We start from the raw sequence: 21,630 nt of genomic DNA, 5'->3' as shown, positions 1-21,630 counted from the left end.
GGAATGAAGGCTTGCTCGCACGTCGTACTACGTGGCCGAGGTTAGACCAATGCCAACCGCGCGCGCAAGCTGGGAAGGGAAATGTACCTGACCGAGGTCAGGCCACGTTGTGAGCAGGATGGCCGTGGCGCGGTGCCGCGCGAGCGTAGTTGCGTCGTGGGTCGGGGCAGGGTCGCCGTCGCGGTTCTCGTGGCTCGTTTCCGCTTGTGGGCGGTGCCACCAAGCGTGAGGAGCGTCGTGTTGCGCCCAGTAGTCGAGGGCTTGCCCAACGATGATACGGCCTCGCACATCTGGCAGGCTCAACTGCACTTGCTGCTCCTCTGTGGAGACCGCGTCAGGGTTCAGGAAGGCACGGAGGCGGCCAGACACGCTCCGTCGGGCGCTCTCGATGTGTTGTGCCAACGCCGTCGTCGAGTCATTCTCGTCTTCGCCGCAAAGCGAGGCGAGGAGTCGCAACAGGGACGGCAAAAGAGCGGAGCGCGGAACTGGGTCCCATGGCAGCAGAGACGAAGGCGTGTCGGGTGCTTCATGCGCCTGCGAGGTGATGGCGGCCATGTCCTTCTCGGCCAGGGAAAACGACGGGGGCGGGAGTAGCTCTTCTTGCCAGGCTTCCGCGTTTCTAGGTGACACGAAAAACATAGGAGGCAGATTAGATCCGAGAGTGACCGGAAAGTGAGAAAGCGAGAAAGAGAGAAAATGAAGGAGGAGGCGATGTGGGAATGAGGGGATTGGTGGGGAGAGAGGTGGTACTGGGTAGCGGCGGCGAGAAGGTGCGTGAGGGCGGATTCGTAGAGGAGGGCCAAGGAGGAAGGACCCGACCCGAAGAGGGAAGAGAGGGCCGGCGAGCATGACGTCAGCTGCCGCAAAAGCCGCAGCAGCGCCCCAGAACGGAGGCCGGAGCACGCCATCTGTTGCAAGCGCACGCTCACCGCCTGAGGGCGCGTGGGTAGGTGTGATCAGACAGTGCCGCTGGGTCAGGCGGGCGGGGACGGTGGTACGTCAGCATCGGCGTTCTGCAATCGAGGAGCAAGGAAAGTGGCCAGGTCGGTGAAACTCTGCGCCGAGGCCTCCGGGTTGCGCAAGGTGTGTTCCAAGCTCTCGATGGCCACCTGATGCGCGTGATCGGACATATAAGCCACACGTGCGGGCGACTGGTGCCCGATAGGAGGTGTGGGGGCAAAGGTCCCAGCGAGGAGGGCGTACGAGGTACTCAGGGAAGGTGTAGCGTCGCGCAAGGGTGAACGCCACGGTGAGCGCGGCCTTCTTGGAGGTGCGACCCAGCCCCAACAGTACCTCCTTTCTGAAACCAGTGATGGACAGCGTGTGAGAGAGGGTCCATTATATTCATGATCGGAGATGAGTGAGCGAACATACCCATAAACCTCGTCTGTGGTGAGCCGGTCCTTGTCGACGTCGCCGCTTACCTCCGCCAGCTGTCGTTCTTGTCGGGCGGTGCAAAGCCGGGCGTAGCTGCTCTTGAATCGACTCAGCGTTTCTTCAATGGGCGCCACGTTGACCCTGAATGGGGATAAACGATGAGCGAACAACCCGGGAATCGATCGAGGGACGTCCACGTACTTGTGCTCTTCGAGGAAGCGACCATCGAGCAGGTCCTGGAGCCGCTGCACTACCGAGGCCATGTCCTGGTCATGGAACAGACTCTGGTCCACACCCGCCTGCGCGTGCGTGCGGACACCAGGAACGAAAGTAAGAGGGCATTGTCCCAACCATGGGCCATCTGAGTGTCACGTGTCGTACCAGGGTGAGCGAGGGCACGGCGTAGAGCAAGTAGATCAGACAACGGAGGGCAAAGTAGTAACAGCCGGCCAGCCTCCACCTTTCCTCCTCGGCGCGCATCGCGCCCCAGTCACCATCACGCGCCCGGTTGGCCATGTCTTCGAAGAGCTCGCCTGCCGCATCGTCCTGGACAAATTGCGTGGGCCCTTGCGCTTTAGGAGAGCGCAGTGAGTGATGCGCATGCGCGATGGGGTACCTGATCAGCCGCGGCGAGGTAGGCAAACGTGAGGGGAAGATCGACGTGGGCGTTGGCTCGCGCCAGCCGGGCCACGAGGCTCGGATCCGGTCCCTCACCGCCGGCAACCAGCGACAAGCGGAGAAGGGCTTCGTCTGCTCCAATCTCGGTGTGTGGCGTCTCCTCCACTGATCTGTGCGACGATGCCAAGCCGAGATCAGCTCCAAAGTACAGAGAAAGGTAGAGAACGGGGAGGAAAGTGTGTTGAGCACGCACTCCTTGTGTTCTTGGTGGTGTTGGGGGGAGTAGAAGGGGTGTGTCGGGAAGAAGCGCGCGGCCTTGAGTCTCCGCGACTCCGCTGCCGTTGCGTTGGACAGCACCTGCAGCTCTTGACTCAACATTGTGCTCACGATGCCCTGCTCCGCCTCGTCCTCGTTCGCCGTGGTCGCCTCGCTTTCTGCAAACGCGCAGACCGTCAGCGAGCTCAGCTGCAGTTGGAATCAGATATCAGAGAGACGCGTGCTTACCGGTCTTGTTGACTTCCATAGGTGCGGCGGCTAGAGTTGCGTCCGCCTGCACACGGGCTTCGAGCTGCCGGTAGAGCGCCAAGAGATCGCCCACCGCGGTAACCTCGCAGTGACTCAGCGCGAACGAAGCCTGCGTGCAAGTGGGTGTGTGAGTGTACGCGCAAAAGTAAGAAATGAAGAGGGCTTTGCACGAACCAAGGACAGCCGCGCGCGAACATCGCGGTAGTCCTGTGCACGAGCCAAGTCGGCGCAAATGGCGCTCACTGTCGTGTTGCCCAGGCTCATCAGCTTCTGGCAGACCTGGGTATCAATCATCGGAATATTAGAGCCCGCAACGTGGCAGTGTGACCATCATTAGGGAAAAGAGTACTTCGTGCGCAGTCTCGTAGTCGTGCTGCTCGAAGGCAGCACGGGCGATGAGCAAGCTGATCTTTTCCTTAGTTTCCACACTCGCGCCCAGCAGCGAGCCGACCTGCTGTAATTCATCCACTTCCTTGTACACCCTGCGATGAATTACAGATGTTAGCAACAACAGAATCGACAGCACATGCCGATTCTGTACGCACTCGGGATTGGTCTCGAGGAGCTGAGCCACCAGTTGGTCCACGGCGTTCAGGCGTAGCCTTATCTGCACGGGGAGCAGGTGCAGTCCGAGCCTGTGGCGATGGGCGCGTTAGTACAGACCTGCCGTTAATGATGTCTTGGGGTGGGGCAGCATTACTTGCTCAGAAGCTTGACACCGTCGATGAGGTCGCGCTCGGCGGCAAGCGAGGCAGAAAGGGGCACCATTGAGAGACTGTTGGTGGTTTACAAATCGAAAGGAAAACGGTCAGCGGTCATCTGCGGCGCAGTTGGTGCTGTGGTGCAGGGTAGATACCATCGCTTGGCCATGGCCATCTCGCGGTGGTGCGGTGACGCTGCCGAGTTAAAATGAAGTCGCGCTGCCTCCACTATCAAGTCCTCAGCAGTGGCCCGGCCCAGCTGTCGCAGGTACTCTGCCGCCAACTCGAAGCCTAGCGAACCCAATGGAGTCCCCGTTAGCAGGCAATCACTAACTTGGCGCCAACAGCGGCCTTGAAAAAGAGGCTGGCATACGCCCAGTGTGGAGCAGGGTCGAGCAAAATAGCCTGTAGCAGAACTCGTCGCCGATGTTCGTGAAGACCTGCGCGGAGGGGATATCGGGCGTGGGTAATGAGAGCAATCGAGGAGTGCATCGCGGTGAGGTGTACCTGGTCTCGAATGATGAGCATGTCCCTGAGGAGGTCGATCCACACCTGGTTAGCCTCGCCTCCGCCCCGCACCACCTTTTGGGCCATGCGGTGGAGGAGCGCGTGTGCCGTGCTCAGGTCTGCCGGGTTGGCCTCATACTGTTCGAAGAAGCTCATCGGCTGTGCGAGCTCGCTGGGGAGGAAAGTAGGAAATTTGGAAAGTGCGCCGTGAGCCGCTCTCGTGTCTGAGGAGGCGAAGGACACAAGAAAGGCGTACTATTTGAGAAGAATCTCATTGGTGTTGAGGTGCTTCTCCAGCCGGTCAGCGCGGCTATGCAGCTCCGTATCGTCCTCGGTCGCTCCGACCACTCGCTCCGGAAGTGACTAAAAGAATGTGGAGGGGAGAGGTAAATCTCTTAAGACGTTGCACATGGCGGGCACCGGGACACGCTGGCTGGGGTACCTCGAAGATGATGCCCATCTGCTGGATGGCGTGAGCAGAGGTAGCAGGGCAGGCGTAAACCACTTCCAATGCAGTCCGCATGAGTTCTAGGGGAGATTGTATGATGCGGTTCTCCTCCGGATTGTCTTTGGTCGGCCGGCTCGCCTGCAACGCACGTTAACCTTCAGTTCGGTTCAGAGAGGCGTGAGGGAAGGAATCCGTACCTGTATGATGAGGGCGCACCAGTGAAAGCGGTCGCCTTGGGCCACGCTCACCATCCACTGGCGCAGCAGGGAGGTTTCGTCAATGTTGCGCTTTCGCAGCCGCTGCAGGAAGGGAAGAGCCCGCGTCTTCATGTTCCTCATCAGCGTCGCGTCTGTCGAGTCGGCCAGGAGCAGATGAAGCTTGGCATCGTCGCTCAGGTCGTGGAAGCGATGGAATGTGATGAAGGCGTTCGACGACGATGCACGGGCCTCGATCGCGTGAGATAGCTGTTTGGGGTCACTCCTTGCGGCGGTCGGTGTGGTGTGGGTGTGTTGCAGGGCCTCGTCGTCATCGTAAACGAGGGAGGAGAGAGTAACCAGCTCGTTGTGCACCGCCTCGAGCCCCTTCACGCCTCTTCTAAGACCGCACTCGATCAGTATCAGCGCGTTCTCCAGTTGGCCTGACGTCTCATCGATCTCCTTGGCCCTGCACGTCACGGTGAACAGGGCGCTCGGGGTGAGCACAGGGGCTGTGCCAGCAACAGCGCATGACAGTAGAACCAGGTTCACGTACCTGTCCTGGTACCACCGTTCTATTTGCTCCAGCGAAAGCTCCATTCCCGCCGCGGCAGGTAACGTTTCCTCTCTCACCCTCTCGGCGAAATACTGCTTGTCGTCGTAGTACACGTCCTCGTTGTTCCTAAAGTCCTGGCGAGTAGCGTCTACTCCAAATGACATCAGAAGAGGTTAGTGACAGGTCAACGTGGTAGTTGCTGGCGGGCTACTGCGTACCCGCGACCACAGCAGAGCCGGACGAAACAGAGGACGACGATGCTGATGGCGGCCGAGGCGAGGCACCCGAGGATGACGAGGCGTGGAGCAACGAGTACATCTGCTGGAGATCGTTCTTTGAGCTGATGCCCAGGGCAGCCAGGATGTCGTCCTCCTCCACCCAATCGGATTCGCGGAATGGCGTGGCTTGCTTGTCTGCAGAAGACGTGCGACGCATCAGAAGAGAACGAGCGAGAGGGATTGCGAGAGTGAAAAGTTGCCAGAGAGCGGAGAACGGACCTGGTAGGGAGAGGAATGGAGGCAGAAGCCGCTCGTAGCTGGAGGGCGGGGTGGTCTCGGGACACTGCGATAAGATCTCCAGGAGGTGGGGCACCAGAAGTTCAAGGTGGCGGGCGAGCATGACCTCGACCGCGTCAAAGTTTTCGTCCCGGGCGTACTCCTTGGCAGCCGCCAGCAGCTCGCAGCTTCGGAATTTGAGGAATGTCGATGCGCAGAACTCGTCTGCGAGCGCAACAAGAGGAGTGAGCCGCCCGAGCGAGGAGGAGCAGATGAAAGTGTGGCCAAACGTACTGTCTTTGATTATCTGGCGGAATGTGCGCAGTCGGTCGAGGTACTGCAAGAACAGTAGCCGATGCAAGCAAAGCTCCTTGTCCCCGCCCGATAGCCTGCGGTGGGAGAGTTAGTTGGCTGTTTGTTGTAGTGAATGGGTGGATGTACGAGAGGTTTGCACCGTTTGGCAACAGGCTTGGTGAGTCCGAACGAGAGACTCGAGCTCGCAGTCGTGCCAGTGCGGTCAACACTGTCGGATGCGCGGTATTCATACATCCACGTCGGCACCGTGTGTTGTAGTCCTGTGGCCGATAGTCGTACGATTAGATGGGTACCGATTCAGTCCGCGCGTGCACGACAGTACCGTATTCCAGGAGGAGTTCGACGGCTTGTGGCTCATTGGGTACGCGTCTGTGGCACTCCCACAGCACCCAGCGCTGATCGTAAATACGGTTGAGGTAATTCTGCGTGTGGAAGCAGAAGAATATGATGAGTAAACTGAATGCAGAACCAGAAGGCCAAGGTGGAGCACCTTGACGGACTCTGGGCTGACAGGTGCAGCTGCCCATTGCTTCTGGTACACAAGATCTGTGTTGAGGTTGTACACCTGCGCTAGATTGAGCGCTTCCTCGTACCTGGACACAGAGGAAAAGTTGAGTTGGTTGAGGGAGAAAATGTGAGAAGGGGCGGAGCAGTACCGCTCCTGCTGCAAGAGCTTGAGACAAAGCTTGAGGGGAGTAGTCTGTCTGAGGGCGAGCAGTCGGTAGGTCTTTCGCAAGTTGAGGCGACGCATCATGGATGCACTGCAGATGTGGTTGGTTAGGCCATTGGTGGCTGATAAAGGAGGAAGCTGAACTGAGCTACGAACCTCAGGGAGTTGAGCCACCAATCGGGGCTCCAAAAGTGTTCGGCCACTTCCCAGGCGTAGTTGCGCAGCCACTGCGCCAGCCACCGCAATGTACTCAGCTCCTGGGGCGTATCGGCAGGGCGGCTAACCAATCACACATTTGATTAGCAGCGCCTTGTTGCGCAGAATTGTGTGCGATTAGAAGTTACCGGTTGGTACGGTGCTCGAGAGTCGATGAGTATGCCACCGCTACAGACTGCTGGCGACATTCGAGGATGAACGCCTTGTGGCCGGCGATGCTGGTGACCGACGGCTGCTTCTCGAATATCTCGGCGGCGCCAGACAAGCCTGTGCGTAGAGGGTACGCGGTCAGGACTCAACCGAGCAGCTGTATGTGGGAGATGGGACGAACCAAGAAGATTCTGAAGGTGATGGAGTGGGGAGATGATGACCTCGCCAGTGGCGAAGGCGAGAAGCAAGAGCTCGTCGGACCACCATCCCAAGTCCACCACTGCGCGAAGGGGAAAAAATGATTGGAACGTGCAGGAGAGGCCACAAAAGAGCCATGGAAAGGAGGAAGCAAACCGTGGGTGACGACTCGGGAGGAAGTCGCCGGCGGGAGGGAGGTGATGAGGAGGGAGAGCTCCTCGGAACTCCAGCTGGCCAATTGAGTGTAGGACGGACCCACCGCGGTGTGCACGTCCACTCGCCCCGTGAGGTCCACGACTGCGATCTTGTCACCGCTGGGCGAGAACACGGCCTGCAACGGTGCACAGGTGAGCAGATAAGGACCGAGTTGCCCGCGGCAGTGCAACGTGCCTTGTGATAGATGGCCTTGGTCTTGGACTTCGAAAAGTACTGGGTGACAGGGGCGAAGATCCCTCGGCCGGCCATGTGGTCCGCATGGGTGGCGTGCATGGTACTGTGAGCCAGCACAAAATGTGGGGCATTGTCGGACAAGTGCCACAAAGACAGCGATCCCTCTGCATACCACTGGAAGGTGAGCATGGGGATCGAGGTGAAGAAGGATCGATGGGTCGCACCGTCCTTGGAGCGGTCGCCCAAAGGGTGGGGGCCTCCAGCGATGGCAAGGAGATCAGACCGAGAGTAGTAAGCGATGGCCCCAACGCTGTGGTGGTAAGTGCTGACATCCAACGCTCGAATGTCCGGTGATGCAGGGTCGATGCCGATGGCGAGCTTGGGCAATGGAAGCCGCCACACTTTCCTCTCGTGCGTGATGAGAATAAGCTCGAGTCTGGTGGTGTCAGACGGGTGAAGTAAAACAACACATGAAAGCACTGCGAGAGGCTGACGAACGCACCCTTGCCTTCTTATCTACGGGGCCACCTCGGCGGAACGCAAGGCCGGCCAGAGCCTTGCCCATACCCAGCTGGCGAACGTCAAAGGTGTGCTTGACGCTACCCTTCTGTAGGACTGATAGGCGACGCAAGTGAAAATGAAGTGAGCTCAGCGCTGCAGCACACTGCAGCCAACTGCGCGTACCGTATACGAGGCCTGTAACGGTGCCGACGGCGAAGTACTTGGAGTCTTCAGTCCACGCACAATAGCGCCATTGGGAAGCTGGTCCCTGCAGCGGGGCAGGCACTGCAAGAAAAAGCGAGGTCAGTCATCTACTCGTGCACCTGGACGAGGAGGAGAGAACGCACTCTTCCACGTCATCTTGGTGATGCGGAAGTTGTCGGCGGCATAGCGAAAAGACACCTGGAGGTTCTGCACTATGGCCAACGCATCGCCAGCAGGCGACAGAGCGAGAGTCCATTCGGGTGCGCCCCTGCGATGCTGCCTGAGGGCAGCGGGAGCCCACCGCACCACTGCACTCACCGACTCGGCACCATAGAGTGATGACAGGCCCAGCTCACTCAGAGCTGCTGGCACTAGCTCCTGCCAGAACCACTGCAACTGTGCTGCCGCCAGCTTCAGTGGACCCAGGCGACGTAGCCTCACATCTTCCTCCTCCTGCAAAGCAGTGGAATAATAAATCAACTTCACATTCGTGCCAAGCAGTCGATTGCGGCACTCTAGAGAAGGGAAAGGTTTTACCTGCTCCTCATCGTATGTCCATCTGTCCTTGGGCGAGAGATCCAGCAAATCGTACAAGACTCGAGCAGATGGGCGTGCTCCTTCCCCTTCTTCTTGATCGTGCTGTCCAGCGCTGCCGTCTGCCCAGTCATCCTCTTCCCTCTCCGCGTGTATTGCGTCTTCATCTTCCATCTCGCTCATCGTTGGCCCACGCACTCAAAGAAACGTTCAAGAAATTTTTTTATTCTGATTTTCCCTGCCTTTTTAACCGGCGAAAGGACAGAAGTCTGGGGCACAGGCGGGTTAGGAAAAGGTAAGGCTTATCTACGTCTCCAATAGGGAGCACAGGGGTGGACCTCAAGACATAAAAGAAAGTGAGAATGAGGAAAGGGAACTGCGAACGGGGCGACCAAGATCGCCTGTGAGCCATGGCAACCAGCACTACTGACCACAAGGATGCACGTGGGAGGGAGATCTGGTAAAAAGGTATTCTTGGGGTTATTCTTACCCGCCGTTTGGGTTCCCTAGGGCATGGCAACGAACCGGTCACCATTATCAAGGCACTGACTCGACAGTCCTTTCGTTATCGCCTCCACGTATCTGCAACACCTCCAGCGCCCTTAGACCACGTCATCCTTCTCCAACAGCTTCACCGCCAGCTCCACACTCTCACCCAACGCTGAACCTCGGAAATCCCTCCAAACCTGCCAAGCCGAGACTAGACTTCAACCCTCTTCTTCTTCTTCTCTCTCTCTCCCCAAGGTTCCTCCTCTTAGGCTCGGATCGCCGCCACCCCACACCATGCACACTACCGCCAAGAGCCCCACGCCCTCTCGACCGGCCCGACTCATGGACAACCTGGAGTTTCGCAGCCGGCTGTCATCGTGGAGCAACAAGCAGCACCAAGACCATTCCAAGGCCGGCACCATCCTTTGGTACGTCTCTCCTCTGTCTGTCGTCTCGGAGGCAATTACCTGGCAACCGTGCGTCACAAAAATTGCGTTTTTTGGCCTTTCTTGTCTGACTGTGCGGCGACCCGACAGGTTGCAGGAGAACTACGAGGTGGGCTGCCGGGAGTCGATCGCCAAGGAGGACGTCTACCACCACTACGTGGCGCACTGCCAGGCGGAGGGGACCGAGCCCCTGCGCGCGTCGATGTTCGGAAAGCTGGTCCACCGCGCCTTCCCGGGCCTCAAGAGCTCCCGCATCGGCACCCGAGGCGCAACGCGCCACTCCTACAAGTCCTTCCGTCCGCGAGACGCCTACGCCATGCCATCTCAGGCCGCTGCCAAGGGAGGCAATATCGCCTCGCGCTCGGCCGGGACGAGGAAACCCGAACGACCAGTAGTGCCGCTGGTGCAGGTCAAGCAGCAGCTGCCGGACGAGGGCATGGACAGCTCCGTCGACTCCAGCAGTTATCCATCCTCGCCGATGTCGTCCTACTCCCCTCGGCCGCAGGGCCAGGACGAGCCCCGTGGCCAGGTCTACCGGCAGTACGCCTACAACTACTACAACGACTCCTCGCCTACTTCCTTTTCCTCGCCGACTCTACCTTTCGAGACCTTCTCCTACACTTCCAACGCCTTCTCGGCTTATCTGCTCCCGCGAGCCTCCGAGTGGACCACCTCGAAGCCCCAGGAGCTCCAGTCAGCCGACTGCGCGTGCGAGGAGTGCAACCAGCTGGCGGCAAGCTGGAGTGGAGCTGTACGTGGTTCAGGACCAGCCTATCTCCCCGGATCTGGCCCCAGCGCCGGCAGTTTCTACGGCCCCGCCAGCGAGAACAGCTACTGGGCCACCCAGGACAGCAACATGATGAGGCGCCAGCTCCCGATGCAGTTTGCGGACTACCTCTGCCGCGACCTAGAGGCAGAGCGCTTTACTCGCTAGTCAGCACACTCTGTAAATAAGATACAATCTGTACATGCGGAACCATCATCTCCTCCAGCGATCAGGACATGGCTACCAAGATCACCCTGTTTGCGTGTATCTGGTATGAATAATCGAGTTCACCAAGCTCTGCAGAGCACACGGTTACACCCCTGCGCGCCAAAAGGCAAGCACATTGAAGGATGGAAATGATCAAGAAATTGTTTAGGGAAATTACAACAGAATAATTCGAGTTCGTCGTGCAGGACGCGTTTTATTCGCGTTGTTGTTCACGCCTCCCTCGTCTTCGTTCATCGCGATGTTGAGGGAGCTGCACAAACAGCGGGCCGGTGTGACGTCGCCTCTCAAGAGCCAACAAGGGGCAGTGAGCAAGAAAAGTGGGGCTGGCCGGAAGGGTTCGGCAACGTGGGGCAGTTCGGACCTAATTGTGGCCCCCCGCCCATCTTGGGTGCCCGATAAAAATGCCACCGATTGCTACCTCTGTGCCGCTTCCTTCTCCATCATGAACCGACGGGTAACCTACCTTCCCAACTTCCCAATTAATCAGATTGCGGAAAATCCCGTACTAATGATGAATTCATTGCTCGTGGGGTTTGCTCTCCCTTTTCTCGTGCGGCCTCATCTCGAAAAGCATCACTGCCGTCAATGCGGAAGTACGACATCATTCACTACCTGAGCTTTCATCCCATCATTTCATTAACAACGCTGTTTCGCAAGATGTATTTTGTGGGCAGTGTACACGATTCAGGAAGGGTCTGCCAGAGATGGGCTACTCAGCCTCCAATCAGCTTCGGGTGTGTTTCACCTGCTACGCGCTCCCCGTCACCGACTCCATCGCTGCCGTACGGTTCTTCGCTTTCATGAGGTTGTTTGACCCCCAACTCAAACTCAACACCTTCTTGGATGCATGCAGGCCGCCAAGAGGAAGAGGGATGCCGGGGACAGCGGCCAGAGTCTCTACACCAGCACAGCGCGCCAACGCCCCTCGCAACGAGAGGCAACCAGTGGTGGCAGCAGCCGCATGTCAAGGCGGAATCCAACACCTCCGCCTGCAATGCCCAAGCGATCGGCCTCCGCTCCCACGAGCCCTGCATCTTCTCCTCACCCATCGCCTCCGACGGCGAGCAACGAGCAGCATCATCAACAACACCAGGAACACACGACGCCCGAACAGCCAGGAAAAGAGGAAAGAGGGAAGCACGTGATGAACGCCGACGGAAGCGGCACGGGAGCGTACAACCCACTCATTTTGGATGGGACCGCCCTTCGACGAGAGAGCCGTGGGGACCGCTACGAACAAGAGATACAACCAATGGAGAACGAACGCGAAGAGGAAGAGGAACGGGAAGAGAAGGAGGGGTCGGGTACTGCAACTACCACCAACAACGTGGAAGGCGAGGCGATGAGCGAGACAGGCAAAACATCAGAAGCCACCTTGCTACCCTCGCTCCAGGACAGTTCGCCACTCTACACCGATCCCCCGCCCTCTGGTAGTAGGGTCCCCGTACATTCTCGTCTCACCGCAGCGTCGCCCGTCGCTGTGCCTCCGCTCCTGCTCGCCTCCTTGCCCACCAAAGCGCCGTAGGCGGGGTGGTACCAGAAAAGGAAAACACAAAACTAAAGCCTGTATTTATTATGATTGGTGGCGGATGACGTCAGCCCATTCTACGGGCGGGCCGTGTGGCCAACCAAAACTAAAAGTTCGTGGCCACCACAAAACAAAAGATGTCGCTGTCACGGCTCGGCGCCCGCACGGTTCCGCCGTCACCGGTGGAAAGGTACCTGGTGCTGGTGCCCCCAGGTGGGGCAGAAGGGGAAGAAGAAACGTTGGCAGCCCCTACCCCTCCTGCTTCAACTCTCCCGCCCCACTACCAGCGCCTCTCCGCCTGCCTTCCACGTTCGCCACTACTTTTGTCCTCCTCTTCTTCTTCCTATTCCTATTCCTCTCTCTCTTTCTCCTCCTCGGCCCTACCCATCACAGTCCGCCCTTCCACAACTCAGAACGAGAGTGAAAGTGAAAGTGAGAGCGAGAGCGAATGTGAAAGTGAGAAAGAGGAGGGCGAAGAAGAGGTGGTGGGCCACCGTGCGGACCCACCACTCGTGGCTACGAGTGCAGACGAGAGTGCCAGCGGAGGTGCGGCGGTTACAACCGTGGTGTGGCGGCCCGACCACGAAGTCGAACTCTGCACCGAGTGCGGCGCACGCTTCACCCTCATCCTGCGAAAAGTACCCACGCCCTTCCACTTTTCCCCCTCACTGAGTCCAGTGGCTGACGACGGTGATTGGATACCGTGTGCACATTCGTGTATGCACCTCATACTTTGTGGTTTGGGCCAGCATCACTGTCGGGGTTGCGGAGGTGCGGCCCCACACGTATCAATCGAGCGCAGCAAGAGTGTACATGCGCTAACCCTATCCCGTGACAGAGATCTTCTGCGACCAGTGTTCAGGACACCGGAGGCAGCTGTGGGCCAATTCTGAGGCGGTGCGGGTCTGCCGCATATGCGCCTCATCCGCTTCCCTCTCGTCGTCCTCTTCTCATGGTACAGCATCTGTCAAACGCGTTTGCAGCTCTTCACATTAGACACGACCACTTACAAACCTCGCTTATGGTTCGAGGTGCAGGTGGCTCGCCGTTTTCTCTGCCCGCGCTCTTCTCTTTCCCCCTTCCCCAATACAAGCTCCTTGATAAAGGCACTCCCCAATCCCGCCTTACAAGATGAACCATTACCATTGCGTTTGCTCACTTCTCTGAGGATTAGGCCAAGAACGGAGAGAAAAGCGACACAAGCGACCACCCACTCCAGGCCCATCGCCACGAACGAAGTTGCCGGCCTCACACACTCTCTCTCCGTCTCACAAAACCTTACTTCCCCCAAGGCCTTCCTCCGCTCCGACGTCTCCCCGCACCGAGCACCGTCACCGACCCCGTACGTCGGTTCTTGCCACGCACTGGTGTGGCACAACTGAAACAACGCGAGTCTGGTGCTGAGGCTTCTTCTTGCCCACCACCACCACAACAGGTCAGGAAAGGAGGCAACTCGTCATGGACCTCTTGCAAAAGGAGAAGATCTACCTCTTCCGCCTGCACCTCATCCTCGAGGTACTCAGCGGCTGACTTGGCGTGGTGTGGGCATGGCTCTGATATCTGGATGTTGGTGCGGACAGCATCTGGGCAAACCCCTGCGCAAGTTCAACTCGCTCGACTACCTTGATCTCCACAGTGTACTCGATCCCTTCGTATGCCTGCTGTGCGGTGGGTATCGCACTCACCTTTGATCGCACACATAGATGCTAGTGCACATGGAGACCATCTACCGCTGCCACTCGAGCCTCTATCATACTCTGCTGAGGATCGCCCGGCAATGGGGCACCCACTCTACTATTGGTGATGTGTTCCTCCGCCAGGTACGTGCCCTCGTAGTATGGCACGGCGATGATGACGCTCTTTGATGCGTGGGTGTGCAGACAGAATGGATGGGAGCGCACTACGCTCCCTATATGTGCGCCTACAATGTGGCCCTGCACACCCAGCGTCTCCTGCCCACCGTGCCCGAGTTCCAACCGCTCCGAGAGGTGCCAACTTCACCCTCACGTTTGAGTAAGTTGAGGTATGACCTCAACTTACTCTGCACAGGAATTTGAAAAGAGGAAGGAGGTGGGTGGAATGCCACTGGAAGCGTTCTTGCTGCTGCCCATCCAGCGAATCCCCAGCTACAAGCGCGCCCTCAAGGTACAGGCCCTGCCCTTCACAGGCCTACTTGGGCTTTGCTTTGTTTTGTTGGTGACGCCAAAGATGTTACACACACGACCAGGAGATGAGCCGCAACACGGAGGAGGACCATCCCGATTGGCAACTGCTTCAAGCCGCCATCAACCTGCTCGACCGTCTCCTTGCCGACCTCTCCTCGCGCGCTCGCCTGATCCGCACCTCCACCAAGCCTTCGTCGCGCCCCATCCATGGCTCGTAGGCGAGAGTAGAATGTCCAAACGCCCACCTTTGGGCCAAACAGCGGAGTTGTAATTCTTCGTGTTCCTGCTTTGGGTCAGGAGCGGTTCCTGTCCCGCTTTGGCGCCCACACCGAGATCAGTACAAAAACAGACCAGCACTTTATCGGCGAGGCAGCGACTGGTGGAGGATGGTGAGGTGGGCTCCTTTAAACGTGCCGTGGTCGCGGCGACTCCAAACATGTACTACGCGCTTAATCTTGAAGATTTGTTCATTAGTTTGCTCGTGAAGTCACATCGATTAATCGTTAATCCTGCTGGTGCGTAAATGGCCCAGTGGGTGTGGTCTTCTGGGTTATATTGAGCCCCTTGGTGCTGGTGCCTCTCTCGTTGACGCTCTACGTCATGCTCCTCCCCACCATGTGGCCCGTCCTCGTGCCGTATGTCTTATGGTATCACTGCACAACCCCATGCACGCTGAAGTGAGCGGGCACAAACGCTGACCACAAGTCGTGGCTACAGGATCATGTTCTTTGACAAGGCACCCATTCAAGCCGGCAGGCCTAGCAAGTTCTTCCGCACATTGCGCATCTGGACCCTCTTCAAGTACGACCATCACCTTCCACCCAAGCAGCGCGCGTCACTGGCACCAGACTGGATCATACTCTAACCACTTAACCAATGTCTGTTTCACTCTTATCAGGGACTACTTCCCGATTGAGCTGATCAAGACAGCCGACCTGAAGCCAGAGAAGAACTACATCTTTTGCTATCACCCTCATGGTGTCATTTCTCTGGGCGCTATCAGCAACTTCGCCACCGAGGCCACTGGCTTCTCAGAGAAGTTCCCTGGTAAGTTGATTCCCCAACGCTACTTGCCAGGTGCGCCTGAGTCTCACGCAATCATCAACAGGGATCGACCTGCGAGTGCTCACGCTGAAGCTCAACTTCTACACTCCCTTCGCCCGTGAGTTCGTGCTGGCCGCTGGCATGTGCGACGTGTCGGCGACCTCTTGCCACTATAACCTGTCTCGTGGCCCGGGCAGCTCCATCCTCATTGTCATCGGTGGTGCCCAAGAGGTAAGCGCTGTCCTCAGCCTCTTTGCTCCACACTGTTCTGACGAAGACACGCCGCCTATTTCAACCACACCACGCACGCTTACAGGCGCTGGACGCACACCCTGGCATCAACAACCTCACGCTCAAGAACCGCAAGGGCTTCGTTAAGGTCGCCCTTCAGCATGGTGCAGCTCTGGTGCCCATATTCAGCTTCGGCGAGAACAACCTCTTTGCCCAGATTCCCAACCCCAAGGGCAGGTGCGTCCACGCTCCACCTCGCCCTTTGCCTGCAATCTCTTATCTCTGGCATGGAACTTGATCGCCGTGTTGGTGTGCGTGATTGCTTGGCGAACGCAGCAAGTTGCGTAACTTCCAGGACATGTTGCAGAAGAAGCTGGGCTTCTCCATGCCGCTCTTTCAGGGGCGCGGGGTGTTCAATTATGACTTTGGAGTACTCCCCCATCGACGACCCATTACAACTGTTGTTGTACGTGCCCCTTCCTCCTCGGAGTGTGAATGGGCGTTGCGAGTTGAGTGGAGTCATGACGTCTCACCATTCTCCTTTAGGGCGAGCCGCTCGAGCTACCCCACTTGACCGCACCAACACAAGAGCAAATCGATGAATGGCACGCCCGCTACGTGGAGGCCCTCGTCGCGCTCTACAACCAGTACAAGGATGTCTACGACAAAGATCGTAAGAGCGACATCCAGATCCTCTAACACGCAAGACTTCTTTTTGTGTCAGTCCCCACCCCTGTTCGCGAGCCACTGTGGATAACTGTGCGGGTCACTCGTGTAATCCTTGCTGGTGGAGGAGTGCGACTTTGCCAAAGCTCTCGCAACTCACCGTCACGTACTTTGTGTACCACAGTGTCCGTTGCACGCTAGCGAAGCCATAAGGACAGGCTAGCGACCTGTGAGGCAAGAAGAAGAAGAATGTAAGAGCTCTTGCCGCCCCAGGTCAGACCCAACATCCCACTTTATCCCCCGCTTGCCAAAGAGCTAGGCGTTGAGGACGCGCCAAATCGGCTCTTTCCGGGCGAGCGTGCGCGGGGGCACGTGATAGCTGCCGCCTCGGGACTGGCAGTGGCCTGGACGCCGTCCGGCATGCAAGGCAGCTTTTTATTTCTCGCTCTTTGCTCGTTCTCTTTCTTTGCTCCCTCTTGTTGCCCTCAGTCTCGTACTACCGCCTTTGCCATCTGCTCTCGGGTACGGCAACCTTCGTCTTACCTTTCTGTCGTTTTGTTTGAAGAAATCTGGCATCTTTGATTTTAAATTACTCAAATTTTCATCATCAATCGCTGATCTTCATTGTTATCACTGCAGATTCTACCGCGGATCGCCATTCCAAAATGAATTCGTACTCTGCGGACTGGGCCACCAAGCTGTACGATCTCGCGCACGTGCATGGGCCATATCTTGCGGCTTCGACCATCATCTGGACGGCCATCTACCTCGCGTCAGCGCCCATCTCTCGCCGCGTCTCAGCCACCTACCGCGGCCTGCCCTTCAAGCTCAAGATGCAATGGGACAATCGCATCGTGGCCTTCCTGCACGCGGTCGTCATCTGCTACGCTGCCTTCTGGGGTCTGTTGTGCGACGAGCCGCTCAAGGCGGACCATCTGCACGCCTACTCGACCTGGGCCTATGCGACCATGATCACCGCCTGCGGCTACTTCATCTGGGATGCGGTCATGTGCATTATCTACTTCAAGGAGTTCCAGCTGGGCTTCCTGCTTCATGCCCTCGGCTGCCTCTTCACCTTCCTCGGCTCTCTCGTACGCCTCCCGTTCATTATAACGTGCAAATAATCGTCGATCTGATCTTTCACGCACACTCACGTTTTCGTCGCGTCCTACTGATCAACAGGACGGAGTGTTCATGTACTACGGCTACTTCTACTTGACGTTCGAGGCCAGCACGCCTTTCCTCAACCTGCACTGGTTCATGGACAAGCTGGGCGTTTCGAACAGCAACCCGTTCAAGAAGCTCAACGCTGGCCTGCTAGTGCTCAGCTTCTTCCTCTTCCGCATCATCTCCGGCTGCGGCTACTCGGCCGTCGTGTGGCAGGACATCCACCGCTACATCGCCGCCACCTCCAACATGGCCAACGTCGGCATCATGTACTACTTCTACTTCGCCATTCTTCTCCTTAACGGCCTCAACTGCTACTGGTTCTACTCCATCGTCAAGTTCGCCACCCGGGCACCCAAGGTCCACCCCTCGTCGACTTCGACCTCGGCCACCACCACGGCCCTCACCGCCAACGACAAGGCGAGGAAGAAGGAGTAGACGCGCTCGAGCGAGAAGGAAACCGACGACATGGATGGAGAGACAACAGAGCCCGACGGACGACCGACATGGATGGAGAGATGTCAGAGCCCGACGGACGACCGACAAGTGGAGGAGCACACACACTGGAGGACAGACACACAGATACATCACAGATACGGTGATTGATGTTTATGTATTTGTTATTTATTTTTGTTTTTTGTTGTTAGCATCGTTCCACCAACGAATAAATAGACGCAAAAATACAAGTGTGTGCATGTTGGAGCCGACGAGGAACGGCATCACGCTGTCGCGTCCTTGTCCTTGTTCATCTTCTTGGCCGACGAGCCACCAAAGAAGGCGCTTAGTCGGCTGATGTTGCCTTTCTTCTTTTGCGGCGACTTGGTGGCTACCCCGCCTCCGCTGCTGCTCAGCTTCTCGCTCACCGGCGAAGGCTGGGGCGGCATTAGCGTCGGCGGCAGCGAGTACCGTGCCGATGCCACCGTGGCACTCCTACCTCCGGCGGGACCCGCTGGCTGCTGTGGGACGCCCAACGCCTCCTTGGCTGGCGGCAGGCCCGTGCTCAAGCTTCGGCTCTTGGTCTGGGGCGTCTCCTCCTGTATGTGTGTGTCTTTGTTAGAGTTGTGTGTTGTGTGCAGTGGGAAGGAGAAAGGTACGGGCTGTTGTCTGAGGGCGGCCTGCCTCTCCTTCATGGCCTTGAGTCGCGCCTCCCACTTGTTATCTTTGCCTCCTTCGGCAGCGGGCGTTGGTTCCGCTGTGCCGATTCACACATTTTGGGTTTAGTGTCGTGTGTCGCTCCCGCACTAGTACGTGCACCGTGTGAGAGGAGACGTACTCTCGGACGACGAGGAGTTGAGGTTGTATCTTGCGTCGAACATCTCCTTGGTCTTCTCTGCTCGCTCGCGTGCCCGCTTGTCCACCAACTCTGGCGCACACCAAAATGGCAAATCGTCAATCAGGCACCTCACCAAGCTCCAGCCGTGGTGCACATTATCGGGGGGGGGTACCTTCGTATTTCTGACGGTTGACTTTGAGCTCATCGAGCACCTTCTTCAGTTCCTCCTTGATTTTGTCGCGCTCGACCTTCTCCTTGAAGAAGAGCTTGAGCAAGGGCTCGCCGCCCTCCATCAGGAGGAAGATCCCGTAGTGGTGGTCCGAGCGACTCTCTGTCGAAAAGTAAAGAGCAACATTGACTTCCGTCAGACGACGAAGTGAATGAGCGCGTATGCGCTTGTGTGGGTGTAGTGCCTTCATCAGAGATGACTGGATGCAGGCGCGTCAGGTGGTAGTCCTGTATGAACTTCACCTTGTCCTCTTCTCCACCCTATAATTTGTGGGAGGGGGGAGGGCAAAGTCAATGTCGTGCTTACTCCGCGTTTGTGGCGCGCCTAGAGGGTACCTTCTTGCTTGGCTTGGCTTCAACGATGAGATCGTTGAAGAGGAAGATCACCCGCCTCTCCGCTTGGTCCGGCTTCATATTGTTGTTCCACACCAGCACCAAGCTGCTTTCCACGAACCGACGGCTAGGCGACACCAGGCCCTGCACGCGTCACATCACTTGACCCGACGCTCTTGGGTGTTGGCGGTTTGGGGGGGGGAGGTCAGACGAACCACTGCGCAGCCGATCAGGCGGTTCTGGATCTCGATGACCTTGGCGATGCGCTCGGCCTCGGCGGCCTTGCTGTTGACGATGCTCGCCACGTCTCCCACGAGGTTCGTCGCCTTCTCCAGGTTAGCGTGGTCCTTGTGCGTTGGCCCCGTGTGCTTCAACAAGTCCGCCAGCAGCATCCTATCAACAACCGAAAGCAATGATAATGACGATGAGTCATGGCGGTCACTCCAGTGTCACTTGAGCTGCAGGTGAGGGGGCGGCTCACCTGTAGCGAGGGATGCGCTGCACGGGCTGGATGAGGTAGGCGTAGATGGATTGGCGGGAGGCCTGTTCGGATTGGGCCTGAGTAAAAAGAACCACCCAATCACATCAGATGCATGGTACGACAAGTGACTTCAAGCAAGGGGTGGGGCGTACGGTCAGGAAAGAATCGATCTCGACGTTCCGCTTGCAGCAATCAACGAGCTCCGTCGTGGCGCCGTTGTAGATGCTGACATAGACGGTGTACGACTTCAAATACATGCTCTGAACATAGTTCATTCGACGCACGGGTGAGAATAAGAATAAAACAGATCATGTGCCGCACTTGGTGTCCTGCACGTACCGTAGAGACAAAGATGTCGCCAATGCATTGACTCTCGCTCCAGGCTTCGAGTCGTGGTCGCATATCTTGCAGCAGCGTCTTGTTAAAGTTCCTGATGATCTACTCACAACAGTATATAAGTTTGGCTCTGTTGGTCAATCCGGCTCTCTGCGAAGAGTAGGTACGAACCACCAAATTGGACACGAGGTTGGTGATCTGGGGGAGCTGCTCCTTCTTCAATGCAGCCAGCTTCATCAACGGCTCCAAGAATGTCTGTACGTGCACGTGGTGAAAGGGGATAAGATGGAAATGGGGTTGGGTCCTGCCCATGAGCAGTGCGAGAGCGTACGCAAAGGAGGACGTCTAGGCTCTCCACGTAGAACTCCTCCGTCTTGAGGATCTCACGCGCCACGTTTCGTCGATAGTGGATGTTCTTCACTTTCTTGCGGTAGGGCGCCGCCAGCCTCTGAATGCGAATCATGCCCTTCACAAACTTGTCCACCTCCCCTGCGGGCCTTGTTGAGTCAGCTCACCGTCACAGAACACGACACGACACGACACGAAAGTACGAACGACACGCACAACACTGGTGGTGGTACCGTCCGAGTTGAAGCGAGCGCCGATGGCGCGCTCGAGGGCGTTGCAGGGCGAGCCGACGGGCCTGCCCCACAGCCCTGCTAGACGCTCCTCGGCCGCGAGCTCCTGGGTGTTGAGCGCGCCGAGCTCTGTGATGGCGGCGGCGCGATGCACCTGCGAGCCGGCCCGCGACATCCTGGCTACCGCCCTCGACGATGCGTCCGCCGCCAGCGACTTGGTTATGGCGGCTTGCGTGTAGGCAGCCGACACCGGCCGCTGCGGGGCTGCACCGCTGGGCCGGGTGCCCGTGGAGCGCGTGATGGATGAACCCATCGCTGAGGCTGGCAGCTGGACGGAAGAGGCTGTGGCGGCCCGGGCCGATGTGGTCCTGGTCGGGGCGGCCGGACCTGCGGCGGGCAAAGGGCGCGAGCCGGGTGTGGAGGTGGACACTGTGGAAGACGGTGGCGTTGTAGCTGGTGCGAAGGAGGACGGCCCGAACGACACGCCCCCTGGCCGTTGGATCTGCGAGCCTCCTCTCGAGCCCGCGCCCGCGCTCGAACTGCTTGGAACCGCCGCACCCGCCACAGGGGCTTGTGCGGCGCACCCGCCAGTTGCCGTTGGCGAACGCTGGATGAAGGAAACGGAAGAGGAGAGGGGCCTTTGTTGTGGCGCGGCAGCTGTAGAGACCTGTGGTCGAGGGTTGGAGGAAGCAATCGGGGCTGGGGGTGTAGAGGGGAGCGCGCGCGTGGTTAGGGCTGAGGCTGGCGTGGAGGAGGACGCTGAGGGAGCAGAAGCTCCAACCGGCCTTGGGGCCGGCCGCACGAAATCCTTCTCGACGAGGCCGGTCCGCCCTGGTTGGGGCGCGCCGTGCTGCTGCGCTCGCCCGGCGAAGAAGGGGTTCTGGTGCAAAGGCGGCATATCCGTAACTGGGGGTCGATTGTTGTTCATCTTTGATTTGGGCCAGTGAATGTCTTTCTAGCAAGTCTCCCAAAGAGCGAGATGGTATGTGGGGGAGGGGAGCGAATGAAGAGGGACCTCTTCTGGCGAGATTGTTGATGTGTTGTGCTGGTGGTGGTCGGCAGTTTTGAATTGT

General features: G+C 58.0%; 7 protein-coding genes across 7 annotated transcripts; 5 read left to right on the top strand and 2 right to left on the bottom strand.

Annotated features, from left to right (window-relative positions):
• Positions 1–27: 27 nt before the first annotated feature.
• On the bottom strand, positions 28–8,781 carry ACA1_288470 (neuroblastomaamplified protein, putative; the record flags this gene model as incomplete). Its single annotated transcript, XM_004367824.1, is given in 37 exon segments — positions 28–69; positions 88–619; positions 751–932; positions 999–1,109; positions 1,204–1,300; positions 1,375–1,518; positions 1,579–1,676; positions 1,759–1,923; positions 1,994–2,165; positions 2,249–2,429; positions 2,500–2,629; positions 2,695–2,799; positions 2,870–3,002; positions 3,066–3,155; positions 3,377–3,494; positions 3,595–3,661; positions 3,729–3,900; positions 3,985–4,091; positions 4,171–4,314; positions 4,374–4,839; positions 4,927–5,074; positions 5,145–5,339; positions 5,424–5,645; positions 5,715–5,809; positions 5,875–5,995; positions 6,058–6,157; positions 6,226–6,328; positions 6,392–6,496; positions 6,562–6,632; positions 6,794–6,888; positions 6,953–7,051; positions 7,126–7,300; positions 7,333–7,788; positions 7,862–7,974; positions 8,044–8,145; positions 8,208–8,517; positions 8,602–8,781. The coding sequence occupies 37 exon segments, from the start codon at positions 8,779–8,781 to the stop codon at positions 28–30; spliced, it is 5,946 nt and encodes a 1,981-aa protein (XP_004367881.1).
• Positions 8,782–9,381: 600 nt separating this feature from the next.
• ACA1_288460 (RFX DNAbinding domain containing protein) lies at positions 9,382–10,467 on the top strand (the record flags this gene model as incomplete). Its single annotated transcript, XM_004367823.1, has 2 exons — positions 9,382–9,563; positions 9,624–10,467. The coding sequence occupies 2 exons, from the start codon at positions 9,382–9,384 to the stop codon at positions 10,465–10,467; spliced, it is 1,026 nt and encodes a 341-aa protein (XP_004367880.1).
• Positions 10,468–10,765: 298 nt separating this feature from the next.
• On the top strand, positions 10,766–11,672 carry ACA1_288450 (uncharacterized protein; the record flags this gene model as incomplete). Its single annotated transcript, XM_004367822.1, has 4 exons — positions 10,766–10,981; positions 11,202–11,309; positions 11,381–11,474; positions 11,593–11,672. The coding sequence occupies 4 exons, from the start codon at positions 10,766–10,768 to the stop codon at positions 11,670–11,672; spliced, it is 498 nt and encodes a 165-aa protein (XP_004367879.1).
• Positions 11,673–13,513: 1,841 nt separating this feature from the next.
• Positions 13,514–14,438, top strand: ACA1_288440 (RhoGEF domain containing protein; the record flags this gene model as incomplete). The annotated part of the gene is made up of 6 exons (XM_004367821.1): positions 13,514–13,570; positions 13,636–13,707; positions 13,759–13,875; positions 13,936–14,043; positions 14,105–14,200; positions 14,283–14,438. 6 exons carry the CDS (start codon positions 13,514–13,516, stop codon positions 14,436–14,438), a joined length of 606 nt encoding a protein of 201 aa, XP_004367878.1.
• Positions 14,439–14,820: 382 nt separating this feature from the next.
• ACA1_288430 (acylCoA:diacylglycerol acyltransferase (DGAT), putative) lies at positions 14,821–16,194 on the top strand (the record flags this gene model as incomplete). The annotated part of the gene is made up of 7 exons (XM_004367820.1): positions 14,821–14,867; positions 14,938–15,021; positions 15,119–15,267; positions 15,329–15,495; positions 15,581–15,732; positions 15,832–15,925; positions 16,042–16,194. 7 exons carry the CDS (start codon positions 14,821–14,823, stop codon positions 16,192–16,194), a joined length of 846 nt encoding a protein of 281 aa, XP_004367877.1.
• Positions 16,195–16,826: 632 nt separating this feature from the next.
• On the top strand, positions 16,827–17,766 carry ACA1_288420 (uncharacterized protein; the record flags this gene model as incomplete). The annotated part of the gene is made up of 2 exons (XM_004367819.1): positions 16,827–17,252; positions 17,344–17,766. 2 exons carry the CDS (start codon positions 16,827–16,829, stop codon positions 17,764–17,766), a joined length of 849 nt encoding a protein of 282 aa, XP_004367876.1.
• Positions 17,767–18,047: 281 nt separating this feature from the next.
• Positions 18,048–20,870, bottom strand: ACA1_288410 (RhoGEF domain containing protein; the record flags this gene model as incomplete). The annotated part of the gene is made up of 13 exons (XM_004367818.1): positions 18,048–18,362; positions 18,423–18,520; positions 18,602–18,691; positions 18,774–18,930; positions 19,031–19,090; positions 19,166–19,306; positions 19,378–19,555; positions 19,644–19,720; positions 19,796–19,903; positions 19,983–20,081; positions 20,151–20,234; positions 20,311–20,468; positions 20,561–20,870. The coding sequence occupies 13 exons, from the start codon at positions 20,868–20,870 to the stop codon at positions 18,048–18,050; spliced, it is 1,875 nt and encodes a 624-aa protein (XP_004367875.1).
• Positions 20,871–21,630: the final 760 nt, after the last annotated feature.

Source organism: Acanthamoeba castellanii (genome assembly GCF_000313135.1).
Source record: "Acanthamoeba castellanii str. Neff unplaced genomic scaffold scf7180000084777, whole genome shotgun sequence".
Taxonomy (NCBI): Eukaryota; Discosea; order Longamoebia; family Acanthamoebidae; genus Acanthamoeba; species Acanthamoeba castellanii.
Note: the sequence above shows the minus strand (reverse complement) of the source record. Positions and strands in the feature narration are given on the sequence as shown.